The sequence below is a fragment of the Colobus angolensis genome, unplaced genomic scaffold (genome assembly GCF_000951035.1).
Source record: "Colobus angolensis palliatus isolate OR3802 unplaced genomic scaffold, Cang.pa_1.0 Scaffold224, whole genome shotgun sequence".
Lineage (NCBI taxonomy): Eukaryota > Metazoa > Chordata > Mammalia > Primates > Cercopithecidae > Colobus > Colobus angolensis.
Window position 1 is genome coordinate 4,063,273 of NW_012115422.1, and position 18,720 is coordinate 4,081,992.

Genomic DNA, 18,720 nt, shown 5'->3' on the forward strand with positions numbered 1-18,720 from the left:
CCGACCCATTTAACTAGCATGGGCAGTACTCATGACTAATTTAATAGCACCCTCCAATCCTTCCTAAAATAGGTGGCATATAAATAATCAGAATGACTAAAGGCACTGAATATAAAATACTATCTTCAGTATTACATTCTATTTTAGTTACCTGTAACTCAGGAATGGATAATAGCTCCTCCCAAACTTGCTCAATGTCCTGTTGCATACCGTCTAAATCAACAGGGGCTACCTGAGCAACAGAAGTTTCAGGCGACTGAGCCTGATTAGTAGCAATGAAGACTGGGCTCTCGATGTGGCCGGGAATATCAGGAACAAGTGACTGAAACGTAGCCGAAGAAACCTAAAATTGATAAGGCATTGATTGATGAGTCTTCCACCAACAGGGGATAAGTAAGCTCTAAGGCACCACCACAGTACAAAATGGAATCAGCTGCAGTTCCGTGTCTCTCTACTTACTAACCAGTCATGACCCCTGTTTGTAAATAATGAAACAAATCTTTTTTTCCTACCACACTGACTCAAATTTACTGTTTGCTGGCCTAATTGTTTCAGCCTATGCATTTGAAAGTAAACTTTAAAATGAGTAAGTACAATCTTTAGGATTTAGTTTATATAATATCTAGCATAGTGGTACCGATAAAACCGATTTATTAAAACTGTTAACTGAAGAAGTCTTCGTTTATTGCCCAGCTGGCTTTTTACTCACCAAAACCTCTTAGATACTTGCAGCAAATGAGTTCTTTGTTTCCATGGTTATGCTGTCCATGTTTCTGGCTATGCAATAGTAAATGATTTTGGTTTTGTATTGTGTGAAGGTTTTTTTAAATTTTTTTTCTTAATTGTAAAGTTATCTATAGGCTAAGGTTTCCTTGATAGAGTATTTCCTTGGTTAAAACATTTCCTCCTAGGCCGAGCGCGGTGGCTCAAGCCTGTAATCCCAGCACTTTGGGAGGCCGAGACGGGTGGATCACGAGGTCAGGAGATCAAGACCATCCTGGCTAACACGGTGAAACCCCGTCTCTACTAAAAAATACAAAAAAAAAAACTAGCCGGGCGAGGTGGCGGGCGCCTGTAGTCCCAGCTACTCGAGAGGCTGAGGCAGGAGAATGGCATAAACCCGGGAGGCAGAACTTGCAGTGAGCTGAGATCCGGCCACTGCACTCCAGCCTGGGCGACAGAGCGAGACTCCGTCTCAAAAAAAAAAAAAAAATTTCCTCCTAAAACTGTTTTTATTCTTTTAAGTGGAGACTCATTGACGGGACTTACATAGAATATGATTGTTATTTTATAGTTAGGGAGTTTTGCTACTAACCAGGTTACTTTATACCTCACCTCATTGTCATCTACGAACGGGAATGTCTGTGCCAAAAGCTGCATGCAGTCATCAAAGTACAAAGCATCTGATTTGGGAATGTGGGCAACCTGATAAAAGGGAATGACACAAAGGAAGACAAAAATGGTTACATATTCCATTGCCAAGTAAAATATTCAATAATTGATGTTCATAAAATATAATCAAGTTAGGTAAATATTTATCTTATTTCAGAGATCACTTTGGTACACAATTTGAACCAGACCATGTGGGTTCAAATCTTAGTTCCTCCAATTTTCTGAGTGATCTGGGCAAATTATTTAACCTTTTTCAGCTTCAGTTGCTCATCGCAGATAAAATAGGGATAATGGTACCTAATTAATATAGTTGTGTTGATTAAATCAGTCAGTGTATGTTAAGTTCTTAAAACAGTGCTTGCCACACACAGTAACGCCAGTAATCCCTACTACTTGGTTCTCCTGCCACTACTTCTATTGCTGCTACTTGATCCTTACGGGATGTTTCTATACTTTGCAAAACTCTTTTGTGTAACTTATGTCTTCCCAATCCTCACAATAACTCTGTAAAGATTAGTAGGTTGGGTACTGGACTCATCAGGAGGCTGAGGTTGGAAGGTAGATTTGACAAAGTTAAGTAAAAAGGCAAAGCTGGAACTCAAATCCAGATATTTTAATTCCTTGGTCAGTGTTTCCCTAAACCCTGCCATAAGTTTCCCAAGAATGGAGTACTCTACCTGGGAGTAGTTGGCAGATCCACTGGTTTCTGACTGGATGTGCTGGGCTGGCTGAATTGGGAGAAATTCACCTGTCTCTTCATCTAGTTGTAACTGAGCGAAAAAGGCTTTCTCTTGCTCCTTTTGGAGTTGTTCTTGTCTTTCCTTTTCAAGTTTTTTCTGTTTTTCCAGCTCATACTCTTTCCGTCGCTGACTGAAGTCAAATACTTCTCGACTTACTCCAAGATCTATATCTTGCCTCCAAAGTATGTCAATCAAATCCATGTCCTATGTTTAAGACAAAAAAAGGAAGGAGAGAGATCATGGTTTTTAAATGGCAGATACCACATATATTAATTCACATTATGCCACTGTTGATGGTGGGGAGTGGGGAGATTACAAATACAATCTAAATGAGAACACAGATCCAATGTTCTAGAAGAGCACAGTTAATTCCATTCAATGAATCTATTCATTAAAGACAACAAACAACCTACAAACACATAGCCATCCATTCTAATCACTTGGATCATTAATGATAGGGTGACGGTAGAGGTCACTAAAGGGCAAAGTCACAAATGGTTTGAATGAAAAGAAATCCCACCCTTGTTTAATGCAATATAGAAATTAGAGCAAGCACTCAAAGCCACTGGCTTGTGAGAAGTGGGGTTTGGAAAACATTACTGAATACATGGAGCTTTCTTTAAACTTTGCTCAGCAAATATCCAGTTTATAGAGGGATAACTCCCAAGTTAAAGTGTCAATCTAGCAGTTGTGAAATATCACCATTCTTTCCATCTTTCCTACACTAGATTGATTATCTTCTCCCCATCACTGCTTGCTACTGTTATCTCTGTGGCTCACCTATATGCCTGTAATCCAGCATTTTGGGAGGCTGAAGTGGGTGGATCACCTGAGGTCTGGAGTTCGAGACCAGCCTGGGCAACATGGTGAAACCCCATCTCTACTAAAAATACAAAAGTCAGCCGGGTGTGGTGGTACATGCCTGTAATCCCAGCTACTTGGGAGGCTGAGGCAGGAGAATCGGCTTGAACCTGAGAGGCGGAGGTTGCAGTGTGCCGAGATCACGCCACTGCACTCCAGCCTGGGCAACAGAACAAGACTCCATCTCAAAAAAAAAAAAGAGCAGACAGGGACAGGTGCGGTGGCTCACGCCTACAAGCCCAGCACTTTGGGAGGCTGAGGCGGGTGGATTGCTTGAGCCCAGGAGTTCGCAACCAGCCTGGGCAACATGGAGAGACCCTGTTTCTACCAAAACAAAAACAAACAACAACAACAAAACTGGTGTGGTGGCGCACACCTGTAGTCCCAGCTACTCAGGAGGCTGAGGAGGGAGGATCACTTGAGTCCAGGAGGTCAAGGCTGCTGTGAGCCTATGATTGTGCCACTGCACTCCAGCCTGGGCAACAAAGTGAGACCGTGCCAAATAAATAAGTAAATAAAACTATGGCTCCAGGGAAGGATTAAAAGTATTCAGTTTTAAGACATAGGAAGAATCTTACAAAGAGGGAACGGTTTTGATGAGGAGAGGCTGGGCATAGTGACTCATGCCTGTAATCCCAGGAGTTTGGGAGGCCAAGGCAGGAGGATTGCTGGAGCCCAGGAGTTACTACCTGTCTCTACCAAAAATCAAAACAAATTAGTTGCACGTGGTGATGTGAGCCTGTAGTCCCTACTATTAGGGAGGCTGAAGTGAGAGGATCGCTTGAACCCAGGAAGTCAAGACCATGGTGAGCTGTGATTGCACCACTGCACTCCAGCCTGGGTGACAAGACCCTGTTTCACACACACACAAAGATACATGAGGAGAGAATTTATACGACTAGGCTAGGCATAGGAACCACATCCAGATTTTCCTAACCAAAAATGTGTCAATAGCAGTTTTTCTGCTTTGTAATTTTAGTATGGAAAAAATCTAAATAGGTAGGAAATCTAAATCTGTTTCCATTCCACAATCACCTATAGGGGAAATAACGAATTTGAGAATGGAAAAAAATCAAGATGGGGGAATGGAAGTTGCGACTTGGAGGCCAGTGGGTACAGTGTAGACACATGTCGCACTTTGCATTTCAGTTCTGCTGACAGCTGGCAATGCCAGACTTAGAGCTCTATTACTTTCAGCTTCCCAAGGACACAAATAACATGGTGGTTGTTTCAGTGAGGAGTCAGGCTATTTTTATCCAACGGAGGAGGAGCAGGCCACCCAGTCTGGAGGCAGCACAGCTAGCTGGATGGCACAGGCCACCTGTACCCATGACTGAAGGCTGGTGTTGGAATCTTAAATGCTATGAAACCCTGCTCATGGGGCTCATTATTCTAGCCTTGAACAATATCTAGTGTAAAGCACACAGAGTAGGCATAGTTAAAACAGCACTTGTAGTTAGGTATACCTCACTAGGAAATAACTAATTATTTTTAAGCCAGTATCTATTAAGGGCTTCCTAGATGCCACGCATGGTTTTTTGTTTTTGTTTTTGTTTTCTGAGACGGAGTCTCGCTCTGTCGCCCAGGCTGGAGTGCAGTGGCGCGATCTCGGCTCACTGCAAGCTCCGCCTCCCGGGTTCACACCATTCTCCTGCCTCACCCTCCCAAGTAGCTGGGACTACAGGCGCCCGCCACCACTCCCAGCTAATTTTTTGTATTTTTAGTGGAGACGGGGTTTCACCGTGTTAGCCAGGATGGTCTCGATCACCTGACCTCGTGATCCGCCCACCTCGGCCTCCCAAAGTGCTTGGGATTACAGGCGTGAGCCACTGCACCCGGCCAATATGCTATGCACTGTTCTAAGTACTTTACATATAGAAACTATTCCTCAAAACAGCCTTATACAGAGAAAACATCCCTGTTATAAGAATACTGAGGTTAAGAAAAAAGAGATACTACCAGAAAGTGGCTGAACAAGGACACAGGCAGCTTCAGTCGGGTTCATGCTTTATTAGCCATGAGCCTACACTAATATAAAATGGCATGGCATTTGCACATGACCTGTGCACATCCCCTTATATACTTTAAATCATCCCTGGATTACTTACAATACCTAATAAAGTGTAAATGCTGTGTAAATAGTTGTTATACTGTATTTTATTTGTGTATTATGTTATTTTTTCATTTTTTTCCATTTTTTTTAAAATTTTATTATTTAGTTACTCATTTTGAGATAGGATCTCACTCTGTCACCCAGGCTGGAGTGTGGTGATGCAATCATGGCTCACTGCAGCCTTCACTTGGGCTCAAATGATCCTCCCACCTCAGCCTCCCAAGTAGCTGAGACTACAGGCACACGCCACCAAGCCCAGCTAATTACTTTTTGTAGAGATGAGGTCTTGCCATTTTGCCCAGGCTGGTCTTGAATTCCTGGGCTCCAGTGATTTTCCTGCCTCAGCTTCCCAAAGTGCTAGGATTACAGGCATGAACCACTCCACTGCACTTGGCCTTTTTCCAAATATTTTTCAACCAATCTGCCATTGGTTGCATCATGGAACCAGAGGCTACATGGGGCCGACTGTATATACACTTTGCTTTGGAATCTTGGTAGTATGAAGTGGCCAGTCTGCAGGTCAGATTAAGTATGTCACTTCGATCAGTTTCCTGGCCAAGAGCAACAAAATAGCAACCACAGAGCATTCAGTCATACATGGCTATCTTCTCAGGGGGATTCCCACTAAAATAGACACGAGAATAATTTCTATTTTAAAAATTGATTTGTTTCCATTTTGATGGACATGTTTACCCAAAGGTTATCATGGGAGATAGAAAATTCCAAGGTATAGAGAAACCTACTTTATTTTATTGATTTATTTTTTTGAGACAAGAGTCTCGCTCTGTTGCCCAGGCTGGAGTGCAGTGGCGCAAGCTCAGCTCACTACAACTTCTGCCTCCCGGGTTCAAGCAGTTCTCTCACCTCAGCCTCCCCAGTAGCTGAGATTACAGGTGCGTGCCACCATGCCTGGCTGATTTTTGTATTTTTAGTAGAGACAGGGTTTCGCCATGTTGGCCAGGCTGGTCACAAACTCCTGACCTCAAGTGATCTGCCTCCCTCGGCCTCCCAAAGTGCTGGGATCACAGGTGTGAGTCACCACGCCAGGCTGAGAAACCTACTTTAAAATTCTGATTAGCTTGGGCCCTTTCTTCTCAGTAAAACTAGATATATAGCAGAGTGTCCTATCTAGACTTTCTGCAAACTGGAGCTATATGCCCAAGCAAGGTATTAAGTGTTCAATATATTCCCATCTTCTAGGTACTAGCACCAAAAATGAAAGGAATGCATGGTCCTGCAATCTTAATTGAACTCCATAAAACAGGCAGTCCATGTTCCCACCCATCTCAAGAACTGATGTGCAAAGTGTGCAAAGCTCTTTGCAAGGTCAATAAAAGAAACTCAAATACTTGTCCCTGCACCTGGGGAAAAGTGCACTTTGACACATCCCTGCCTCACTTACCCCAGACTTCCTGGGCCTGAGGTTTTTCCTTGTTAAAGAGATCCCAGGATAAAAATCAGTGAAAGGTTGTGACTTTTTCATGCAACTGAAGCAATTTAGGTTGCAAACATCTGCTCACAAATCTGACTTGCAAAGTATCCTTACAACCAACCCTCATGAGTTGGAAGAAAATATTGAATGGAATTTACTCTTTAATTGTCAGTGTCAATCATGCCAAGAATTGAAATAACTATATTTAATTTCCTCTTTCCCCCTTTTCCTTCCCATCAGATGATAATATTTGAGAGGTTTGAATGGTTTTAGCTATACATTGTTTAATTATTCCATCCTCCAAGCATACAGATGTTAGTGGATCAAATGAGACATGTGAAAAGTATCTCTATAAATGTAAAATATGCAAATGTTTACATGTCGACAGTGATAGGCTCTACTACTTGCTGTATAAGCGAGACCAAAGTCCAGGCCAATGGATAATAATGAGGTAGTGGACCTAACTAGGAGGAGCCTAAAATAATGTTGGGACTATCTAGATGGTCAGAAAGAATGAGTCAATTAACTTCTAAAATCATGGACAGCTTCATTGCTTGGTTCTTCCTCAGGGCAGGTCTGAATTAGACTACTATTAACATGTTGTAATAAAAAAGGATTTTGATCTCAGAGAGATTCTGAATTATTTACAAATAATAAAGCAAATTAATAAGCAAATTAGAAGTTTTGGTGGATATTGCTATTGATGGTTTTGTTACTGTTGATGGGGGGGTGGTGACGGCAGTGGGCACCCCATATACATTAGCATACACTCTAACAGAAATGTTTACATACATACACACACACACGCTCAATTGCCACTCAATTCCTGCTGTGAGTACCCTTCAATGGACAACTCCAAACCAATTCAATGTTTTTTATTTGAATTTCTCCTGACATGACCAGAAAAGGACACCTTTATGAATCCTTATCAACAAACAGGAAAAATAAGCTATGAAGCATTATTTAGACTAGCTCTTGAGCATCCTGTTCACGTTATCTAAAACAATGCTGGACCCTGGGAGACTAAGCAGCTCCTGTGGCCCTAGCTTACTGTCTCCACCAAGAATGTCACCAAATGACAACATCTAATTGGTCTTCATTAGGCTGTGGGGCATTCAGTGCAATTGTAATAGGACCAAAATAGGTTTCAAAGTGTTCTGAAAGGTTTTCCTGTGTATTTTTAAGTTTATATTTATGTGGCCAGGCACGGTGGCTCACACCTGTAATCTTAGCACTTTGGGAGGCCAAGACTGGCAGATCTGGAGCTTGAGCTCAAGTTCGAGACCAGCCTGGGCAATGTGGTGAAACCCTGTCTCTACTAAAAATACAAAACTTAGCCGGGCGTAGTGGCATGTGCCTGTAGTCTCAGCTACTTGGGGGCGCGAAGGTGGGAGGACTGCTTGAGCCCAGGAGGTCGAGGCTGCAGTGAGCCAAGATCATGCCACTGCACTCCAGCCTGGGTAACAAAGTGAGACCTTGTCTCAAAAAAAAAGTTTATGTAATGTTTTTTCTTGCTATGAGAGATCTCAAAAAAGACTGCTTCATAAAAGAAAAAAGCTAAATTTGAAGCAACTATTTTGGATTCCCAAAAACAGACATCTTAATCAAATTTAGAATGCAGCAACAATGGGTTTATTGTTATGGCCTTAATGTCATACTCTGTGCTACTCAGATTTTCACATCTGTTTCAGCGGGCAAAATCCTGCAGAGATTTCATACTGTACGAAACATTCAAAGCTTTATGTTTAAAAAAAAAAAAACAGCAGAAGTTAACTGAAGACTCACTGTTGGGGAGGCCCACAAGTTCACTACTGTGTTTTGTGCTAAGCTAATATGCAGCGACCATTTCCTGTAAGGAGGCGTGTGACTGGGCACATGATTTATTCCACAAATGACCCAGCTCTCTGCAAGGCTCACACATCATCTAAGAGGAAATAATCGTCTGGGTGGAGCCCATAACAAACAAGAACATGATACTAGACAGGAGGAAAGGAAGTGCCTAAGGAAGAACTAAAACTGCTCTTCTGCACAGAAATCCAGGGCTTTGAGGAAGTGCAAGTCCCCCATGGAGGAAGGCCACAGTACAAAGTGTTAGATAAGTAGGGTTTGAGTAGAGAGAGGAAAGCAGGTGGATGGGCTACACAGCACTCCACAGATACTTCCTTACAACGGGTGAGAAAGCTTCCCAAGGGCCATGCAAGCACTGGCCGGGAGCCTTTGCATGGCATATGGAGCAAATGCCGTCTGCCACTTGGTGTCTGAATTTTTTTGGCTCTTGTTCTTTAGTGATTCCTGAGTGTGTTCCAAATTATGTTGCTAGCTTGGCTTAGACAAAAGAAGACAATTTGATAAGAAACAAATGTTGGACAATTCATGTGAAATCACCATCTGGCCTAACGGAAATATTCATGTTTAAAAAATAGATATCATCATTTGCCAACTGGGTAATCTGTTACACATTTAGGGAAATCTGAAGTTGGACAATTAACTCATACCACTTTAAAACAAACATCTTTGTACCAGGATAAACAAAGAAGAAAGGACTTGAATGCAGACTCCATACTAAATATGTCTTTTGCAAGTCAATTTTAGTGCCTTGAATAAACCAGCATTTATCATGCTTAGATGATCCAAAATATCAGAAAAGATAACACAATCCCTGTCCTAAATTAAGGCTATTCAGTAAACTGAGACAAAGTATTTGAAATGAAAAATAAAACGGTTTCTTTTAAACACTCAAATGTCTAATTAAGGCTTACACCTCCCATTTCCCCTGAGTCTCCCTTCCCTCTCCTACCCTCTACCTTGCCCTGAGAATGACAGGAAGGTGATGGGAGATTTCCTTCTAAAAATAAATTTCATCAATAAACTGTTAAAAAAATTAATTATACACACTACTCTCAACAGTAAGTGAAACTGAGCCTTGCTCCAAAGAGAAAACTGATCCTTGCTCTTTTTACTTTAATGTAGTATAAAGTTGGAATGTCTTAAGTTATTCCTTCTTAAAATCATGTATTTCCATTAAAAAAATATCTTAATGTTATTCCCCTGAGATCCCTCCTTCATCCAAATCTTAGTTACCAGCATTCAGAGTCTAAGTTACACTTGATTATATTTTTCTTTCTTTCATTTCATTCTTCATATTATTCCCAGGTGATTACATTATTTACCTGAAAGCTAAATCTGGTTCAATGTTTTTTTCCCATAGACATTGCCCAAGTATTTCTAACAAAACCAGGTGGAACATGAAACATATCCTACCATCTGGATGAATATAAACCAAATTAAGAGCTATATGAGGCTGCAAAAGAGCTATATGCCCTCAAGCATTTGAGGGCATGCTTGAATTTTGAGGAACTGATAAAATAACAGCCAGTCACGGTGGCTCACACCTGTAATCCCAGTTCTTTGGGAGGCTGAGGTGGGAAAATCACTTGAGTCTACGAGTTTGAGACCAACCTGGGCAACATAGTGAGACCTCAACTCTACGAAAAAATTAAAAAATTAGCCAGGCATGATGGGACACTCCTGTAGTCCCAGCTACTTGGGAAACTGATGTGGGAGGATCACTTGAGCCCAGGAGATGAAGGTTGCAGTGAGCCATGATCACGTACTGCTCTCCAGCCCTGTCTTAAAACAAAAGCACAAACAAAACAAAACAACAGAGATCTCCTTCATTTACAAATTTCTACCTTGCAGTCATAATCCTTATTAAATAAAGCAAAATGACACCAAGCAGATGTGTTTTTAAAATACATCTTGCTGATGACTATTACATTTCATAAACATTTACCTGCCTATTTAATTCTGTGGCTTCTCTCACACAGCATTAGAAGAATATAGCAATGCCAACTGTTTTCTCAGCAAGAATTCTAGGTCATTCTTTCTATTTGCCCACATTCCAGTACTTTTGGTTTTACTAGACTGATTTGCTATCTTGATTGTAAGTGATTAAAATACAGAACCATAGAATACTGGAGACAAAGGGGGCCTTACAGTCGTCTAGGCCAAATGTAAATGTTGCCAGGTTTATTTCTATGTAACTACAGTGCCTTAAAAAAAAAAAACTGGCTGAGCAACATGTTGTATACATCAGCAGAGACACTTAAGAGGTAGCAACAGTTACCACGAATCCAAGTTTTCCTTTCCCTTATCTTGAAAAACTAGAGACTTTTAACAGCATAAAAAAGCCCAAATACACACAAAGACGAATTATTCAACAAGTTAAAACCCTAGTTCACAAAATTACCATTCCCTGAGTTATAGAACCAATTTTCTACCCTTTTATCTTTCCTCTAAAAGTGGTCCAGTTTCTTCAATCTGGCAGGTTACTATGTGCAGACGTTTTCATGGGCTGCTTCCTGTTCCCAAACAAGTTCCTCAGTCATGACTCGGTCTAAGAAATATGATCCAGCCAATTTACTGGAACTCTTACCCATTATGCTTGTCTGTAAACTGCAGAGCATGATGCAAAGATAAAGCAAAACTGGAAAGTGAAGAAAGCAAGAATTTGGATTATTTTCTCAAGAGGCACATGCAAAGTTCGGTCAAAAAGATGTCAGAAAAAAAGTTAATTTCCAAAACAGCAGGTGATCCTACCTTCTGCAAAGAGCACATGGTGCTGAATTTTCCACGAGAGAGGTTTCACATCTGGGTCCCCAAGGAGGTTTTTTGTTTTTTTTTTTTTCCGGTGGTTTGTGTTTGAGTAGGATACTGCTGCTAGGCTTCAAAGGACTTACGTAAGGGTTTCACTACTTTGCTGAGAGAATGGCTTGATTTAACAAGCAAACATTAGGATAAATTTTTCTAATCTCCTCCCCATATTTGAACCATCCATGTATGTACTGAGTTCTAAATGCTGTCCTCCACAGGAGAGGAACTTCTCACCCTTGGGATTAGGTCTTCTACTGCCCTTAGAATGATCCAACCCTCCCCACTCCCGACCTGACCCTGCCATATTACCAACAGAACCTTCAGGAACATTGGATCCAACTCCCTAACCTACTTTACCAAACCTCCATAGAAATTAACTGGGCATGGACTAACCAAGTGGTTCAGATCTCCACCTTGAGGTCAAACAGCTTTGCTGCCCATGCTGGTGTACCCTCCTCCTCCAAGGGAGTCCCCCATGAGGATGGGCACACATACTCTAGCACATTCACACCGTAGGGCTTCTACAGAGACTTCTGCCACTTCTAAACTCCCCAGGTGATCCTTGACCCTCTCTTTTGGTCCTGCATTTGTAAAGATAAATTATTAGTTCAATCCTTGGGGTCCTTTTCAGATTTTTTTTTTTTTTTAAGAGATAAGAGTCTTGCTCTGTGGCCCAGGCTGGAGTGCAGTGGCACCTTCCTAGCTCACTGTAGCTTCTAACTCCTAGGCTCAAGTGATCCTCCCACCTTGGCCTCCCAAGTAGCATGCATCACCATGCCTGGTTAATCTTTAGTTTTTGTAGAGATGGTTCTTGCTATGTTGCTCATGCTGGTCTCAAATTCTTGGCCCCAACTGATCCTCCTGCCTTGGTCTCCCAAAGTGCTGAGATTACAGGCATGGACCATTGTGCCTGGGTCAATTTTCAGATGTAACTACCTACAAATAGCTAAAAGTAATAAGTCAGTACAGTCAGTCATCCAGGTTTGGGGCCTAAGTAAGTACTAAATGCCATTTACTGCTGCTAGCCAGAGACCGTGTGTGCTGGTGGTATGAATTTTAGATACATTTTATTAACAATATTATTATACGTATAAAACACTTAGCTTAAAAAAAATAGATCTTTGCTGGGTGCGGTGGCTCACGCCTGTAATCCCAGCACTTTAGGAGGCTGAGACGGGTGGATCACAAAGTCAGAAGATAAGACCATCCTAGCTAACACGGTGAAACCCTGTCTCTACTAAAAACACAAAAAAATTAGCTGGGCATGGTGGCGCACACCTGTAGTCCCAGCTACTCGGGAGGCTGAGGCAGGAGAATCGCTTGAACCAGGGAGGCAGAGGTTGCAGTGAGCCAAGATCACACCATTGCACTCCAGCCTGGGTGACAAGGGCAAAACTGTCTCAAAAAAAAAGAAAAAGTTAAAACTTCTAGAATGGTGGTGGTTATAAAGGTGGTGGTCAAGATCAAGAAGATTAGTGTAAATACCCTAAATGGATCACTAATCCATCTAACCATCTAATACCACTCCTCAGGTGCTAGGGATACAAAGATGAGTAAGAGACAGTCTCTGATCTGAGTTATGAGACAAAGTGATGAGAAGCAAGTAGAAGCCCAGGCAGCATGGAGGAGATGCCACTAAATCTGCACAGAAAGACCTCACAGAGGAGGTAACAACTGCCATAAAGTGTATAACTGGCCTACTGTGTGAATATCCTTCCAATAAACAAGGGTTAAATCTATTTTCCAAAGGCCCAGCCCAAGTGGGCATTTGAAACAAAGGAGGCTATGGAGGTGGCAAGAACACACAAAAAGTAAATACATCTCGGCTGGGTGCAGTGGCTCACGCCTGTAATCCCAGCACTTTGGGAGGCCAAGGCAGACGGATCACGAGGTCAGGAGATCAAGACCATCCTGGCTAACACGGTGAAACCCTGTCTCTACTAAAAATACAAAAAATTAGCCAGGCGTGGTAGCAGGCATCTGTGTCCCAGCTACTCGGGAGGCTGAGGCAGGAGAAGGATGTGAACCTGGGAGGCGGAGCTTGCAGTGAGCCAAGATTGCGCCACTGCACTCCAGCCAGAGCGACAGAGTGAGACACCGAGTCAAAAAAAGAAAAAAAAAGTAAATACATCTCCATTCTCTTTATACATCCTTCGTCTCCCTTCTTGGTGGTGTCAATGTTTTCCCTCATCTCCCCTCCAGAGGCTCTAAGTCTCTAGCTCAAGGAAAATTCTCATACGTAAAGAGACTTCCTCCTCATATTTTGACTTTTCAGTTAGTATGACTCATCCATCTCAGCCAAGATGGGAATTACTGTTAATGCCACACTGTCACGGAATGCTACAACTGGAAGGGACCACAGGAATCACCCAGAGAGCCCCTCTCATTTTGCAAATAAGAGAACAGGTCTAAAGGGTGAGATCATTTGTGCAGGGTCAGAGGTCAAAGGATTAGCAAACTACTAAGGGTCTACTTTTCTAATTTTACAACTCTTGCCAAGTTATTTGGCAGAGGGAAAAGATCTTTGCTTCACCTTAATTCTTTTTTAATTAGCATCTCTTGCTCTAGCCTGCTGGTCTCACAGGTACCTAACAGCTTCTGTTACACCTGGTGTTTGCGTACTTCATGGTTTACAGGAGTGTTCATGGGCATTCTCTCATTTGAGCCTCACTACAGTAGCATGAGGGAGGTGGGCCAGGTATTGTAATCTTTTTTTTTTTTTTGAGACAGAGTCTCGCTCTGTTGCCTAGGCTGGAGTGCAGTGGCATAATCTCAGCTCACTGCAACTTCCACCTCCTGGGTTCAAGTGATTCTCCTGCCTCAGCCTCCCAAGTAGCTGGGATTACAGGCGCCTGCCACCACACCTGGCTAATTTTTGTATTTTTAGTAGAGATGGGGTTTTGCCATGTTGGCCAAGCTGGTCTCGAACTCCTGACCTCAGGTGATCTGCCTGCCTCGGCCTCCCAAAGTGCTGGGATTACATGCGTGAGCCACTGCGTCCGGCCTGTAATGTTCATTTCTAGAGGAACGCGTTGAGGCTTCGGGGATTAAGCAACCTGCCCCAAATCACATATTTGGCAAGTAGCAGAGGCAGAACTCCAACCCAGACCTTCTGACCTTGAGCCTGGGAAGCTCGTCCACAGCTCCTTGGTGTTCACGCCACAACAGACACCTTCTGGAAACCACTTTAGCCCCGTGCCTTCTCCCTAGGCGGGAAACTAAGAGTTGAAGGTCTGCCTTCTGGACACTCAGACTTGCCTGCCCCATACAACTTAACAGGCAAATCAGGCCAACTTACTTGCCTGAAGAGAGCTTAGCATTGCAATCAGGACAGTTCACTTGCATACGGAGAGTTTCCCACTGAAATCAATCTTCCCATAAAGCCAGTAATTACCCCATACTTGGTATGTCTTACAAGGTTTTCTTACTAGGGCCTGACTAAACTCATCTAGGGCATGACAATGGCTTTTTAAAAATAGATACCAGGTGTACGTGGTATAAAATTTAAAAGTTGCAAAAGTAATCTCCCAGTTACCCTCCTCCAAGGCAATCACTAGTATCAATTTTTTTGTTTTCTTAGGAAGCCATTAAATACACACAATTGCATAGTATCCCACACTCATTGAACATATTTTGGAGATGGTTCTACATCAGGGCATAGAGTTGTGAGTTGTCCTTTTTTTTTTCCCTTTCTTTCTAAGATAGGGTCTTGTTCTGTTGCCCAGGCTGGAGTGCAGTGGCACAATCACAGCTCGCTGCAGCCTCGACCTCCTGGGCTCAAGCAATCTTCCCACCTCAGCCTCCTGAATAGCTGAGATTACAGGCATGTGCCACTATGCCTGGCTAATATTTTACTTTTTTTTTTTTTGTAGAGACAGGGTCTCACTGTGTTGCCCAGGCTGGTCTCAAGCAGTCCTCTGGCTTCAGCCTCCCAAAGTGCTGGGATTACAGGCGTGAGCCACTGCACCCAGACTTTGTCTCACTATTTTTAATGACTGGACATTATTTCATTACACAGGTGTACTAAATCAGTATTACTTAATAATATAATTAATCTCCCATCTGACTTTTGTTTCTTTTTGCCATTACAAATATTGCTATAATGAATATCCTTGTATATAAATCATTTCATACATGTGTGAGGGAATCTGTAAGATAAATACTTAAAAGTGGAGTTGCTGGGTCAAAGAGTATATACTGCCAAAAAGCCCTACAAAGAGGTTGTACCTTTTACACTCACACCAGCAGTGTGAGCATGCATTTCCCCATGCCTTTCCCAACTCATGTGTCCTTCACATCTTGTATCATATTGGCACATGGTACCCACTCAATAAATACATATGAACTGCTTATACAAGGCCTCCTACTTTAATTCCAGGATGATTTCAAAATCGGGCCCTTCCCACTATCTTTTAACAATAAAATTGGCCGGGCGCGGTGGCTCAAGCCTGTAATCCCAGCACTTTGGGAGGCCGAGGCAGGTGGATCACAAGCTCAGGAGTTCAAGACCAGCCTTGCCAACATGGTGAAACCCTGTCTCTACTAAAAATACAAAAAATTAGCCGGGCATGGTGGCGGAAGCCTATAATCTTAAGGCAAGAGAATCGCTTGAATCCAGGAGAGGAGGTTGTGGTGACCCGAGATTGCGCCAAGCCAAGATGGCGCCAAGCCATTGCACTCCAGCCTGGGCACCAAAAGCGAAACTCTGCCCCACCCCACAAAAAAAAAAAAAAAAGTAAAAGGAATCAACTTCCACTCCAGAAGTGTCAGCCAGCAAACAGCATTTCTTTAACCACTGGTGTGTGCCTAGCCATGCTCCAGCCAAGCTAATTTTCATTTGTGCCTTTGGTACTCGCAACACATTTTGTAGGGGCAAGGAATGCAGAGGCTGGGATACCCGCAGATAAGACTGAGGTTGGGCAAAGTCTCAGGTACACTCAAATGCAACCGGCAAAATCAGCAAGCTCGGCCTTTCTAATAGACAAGGCAGACTTGAAAAAGCAAGTCCAGCCAAGTTGACCCATCTACTGGCTCCTTAAAGACCAGGAAAAGGCTTTCTTTCTAAAGATGTATCACTCAGGAACAGGTGTTTACTGGCAATTAAACTACATTTAGAACAACCAACTGACTAAGGAGAGCTGACAGTGATCATGGAGACCGCAGTTCAAACTCCAGGTTTATAAATGAGGATCCTGAGGCCTGAGATGCTAAATGGGCAACTGGCCCCAGGCCTCACCTAACGGAGCAGAATCCAGGGGTGGTTGGTTGTCACCTGGTCAACCTAACACAAATTAGATTTCAAGCTAGACTTTCCTATTGCAATTTCTATTACTTAAAAATTCATTAAATATTAGGAATTACTTTGAAAACTGACCCTTAGAGAACTGTTGTGTGCTATTCAAGTCTGTAACCAAATTAAGGGCTTATGAAATTCTGCTATGAGAAAATTGCCCAATGTCTGACCTGTACTGTTTTTTTCTTTTTCTTCTTTTTTTTTTTTGAGACAGAGTTTCGCTCTTGTTGCTCAGGCTGGAGTACAATGGCATGATCTCAGCTCACCGCAACCACTGCCTCCCGGGTTCAAGCAATTATCTTGCCTCAGCCTCCTGAGTAGCTCGGATTACAAGCGTGCGCCACCACGCCTGGCCACGTTTGCATTTTTAGTAGAGACGGGGTTTATCCATGTTGGTCAGGCTGGTCTCGAACTCCTCACCTCAGGTGATCCGCCTGCCTCGGCCTCCCAAAGTGCTGGGATTATAGGCATGAGCCATTGCCCCCGGCCCCTGTACTCTTTATTTTTTAGAGGACTTTTCTGCTCCAACCCGCAAGCTCTGAATATGGTGTGGTTCTCTAAGACTGTGCCTTTGCTCAAGACTATAGGAATAAGAGCCTCCCAGTTCTCAGCCCTTTCAGGCAGATCATCTCCCCTGCCCAGCCTCTAGCATTACATTATCAAGTGCAAACCTGTCTCAAAATTAGTGTGGGCCCCTAAAAACGGCCAAAACAGGCATGGTGGCTCACACCTGTTATCCCAGCACTTTGGGGGACCAAGGTAGGAGGAACTCTTGAGCCCAGGAGTTTTGGTATCGGCCTGGCCAACATGGAAGACACTACAAAAGAGAGAAAAAAAAAAAAAATTAGCCAGGCGTGGTGGCGCGTACCTGTGGCTCTGGCTACTCCGGAGATTAAGGCGTGAGGATCCTGGAGCCCAGTAGGTTGAGGCTGCAGTGAGCCGTGTTTCTGCCACTGTATTACAGCCTAGGCAACAGAGCAAGACCCAGGCTCCATAAATAAGTAAATAAATGAATAAATAAGGCATTTTCTTCACTCTGGATCTGGTAGAAGTTCTCTGCAGCTCTGATGTCTGCTATGTTTCCAAGTGAAACCAGGATCCAACGCAAAGGCTATAAAGCCACTGGATCCAGTCCCCATCTGGGAGGAGGTCAATCATTTTATAGTAGCCTCTGGCCTTGGTCTTATCACTTGCAAAAGGTTGGAGCTGAGTGGGGTGACCCCTAAGTTCCCTTCCTCTAAATACCTCTGATTCTATGAAGTCCAAATGTAAGTCTGAAAATAATGATTTTTTTTAAAAAATAGGCTACTTTCAGCTAAAGCAGCACTAATAGAAATATAATGCAATCCACATGGGTAATTTTAAATTTTTTAGTATCCTAGCCTCACCAACAAAAAAAGAAACAAGTGAATTTAATTTTAACAATATATTTATTTAACCCAATATATCCAAAATTATTTTAACATGCAACCAAAATAAGAAAATTATTAATGAGGTGACAAAACACAATACACACTACAAGAAATCTTACCCAACATGGTAACACAAAATGTAGTCTTACCAAAACTACAAGGTATATTTAACAGAAAAATATTTTATACTACTTCTGTTTTAAAATTTAAATCAAAATTTAACGAAATTAAAAATTCAGATCCTTGGTTGCATGAGCCAAATTTCAAGCACGAGGGGCAGTGCAGAGTAAACCTACAATGTGGCCCTCCACACTCCTTAGGGGTGGGTTCACCTGAACCAAACTCTTCTGTTTTGCAAGTTACTTTCTAAAGATACACTGAAATCAATGGGAAAATTCACTCTTCCAAAATACCCGAGACAGTATTTGTACTGTTAGCAATTATTTGTAAAAGCTACCTCAATAACCTGAAAGAGCTGGTGTGAGTCTGAATTACTAGGAGGGCTCACGATGGCTAAACGGATCATTTTGATGTTATTCAACAATGTTATGGTGCAGACGCTACTCAATTACCATGATTATTGCAAAAGTCATCTGAAGAATGGATAGAAGAGAGGGGCTTTAGGTGCTGGGAGAGTACTACCTGTTCCAACTAAGGATATATATTAACCTTGAGTTCAGAAATTGTATTTCAACTGCTTTCACATGTATGAACCCACTAAATAATTATGTTGGAGCAGTGGTTACCTGGTAAGCCTTCATATTAAGATCTGAGAATGAAAGATCACAGTGTCAAGATTCTAAGCCCAGCTAAAGACAAGTATG

The 18,720-nt window shown here is 42.5% G+C and overlaps 1 protein-coding gene across 4 annotated transcripts in view; it reads right to left on the reverse strand.

The window, feature by feature from the left end:
* NFE2L2 (nuclear factor, erythroid 2-like 2) overlaps positions 1-18,720 on the reverse strand; it is a 33,924-nt gene that overhangs the window by 1,935 nt on the left and 13,269 nt on the right. For 3 of the 4 annotated variants that reach the window (XM_011944027.1, XM_011944026.1, XM_011944024.1), the window contains exons 2-4: positions 2,070-2,336; positions 1,336-1,425; positions 152-343 (exon numbers count right to left, since the gene is read on the reverse strand). In XM_011944027.1, the coding sequence (XP_011799417.1) occupies positions 152-343; positions 1,336-1,425; positions 2,070-2,333 (546 nt within the window). In that variant the 5' untranslated portion in view covers positions 2,334-2,336. The remainder of the gene's footprint in view (positions 1-151; positions 344-1,335; positions 1,426-2,069; positions 2,337-18,720) is intronic. The other variant, XM_011944028.1, reaches the window with a different exon arrangement.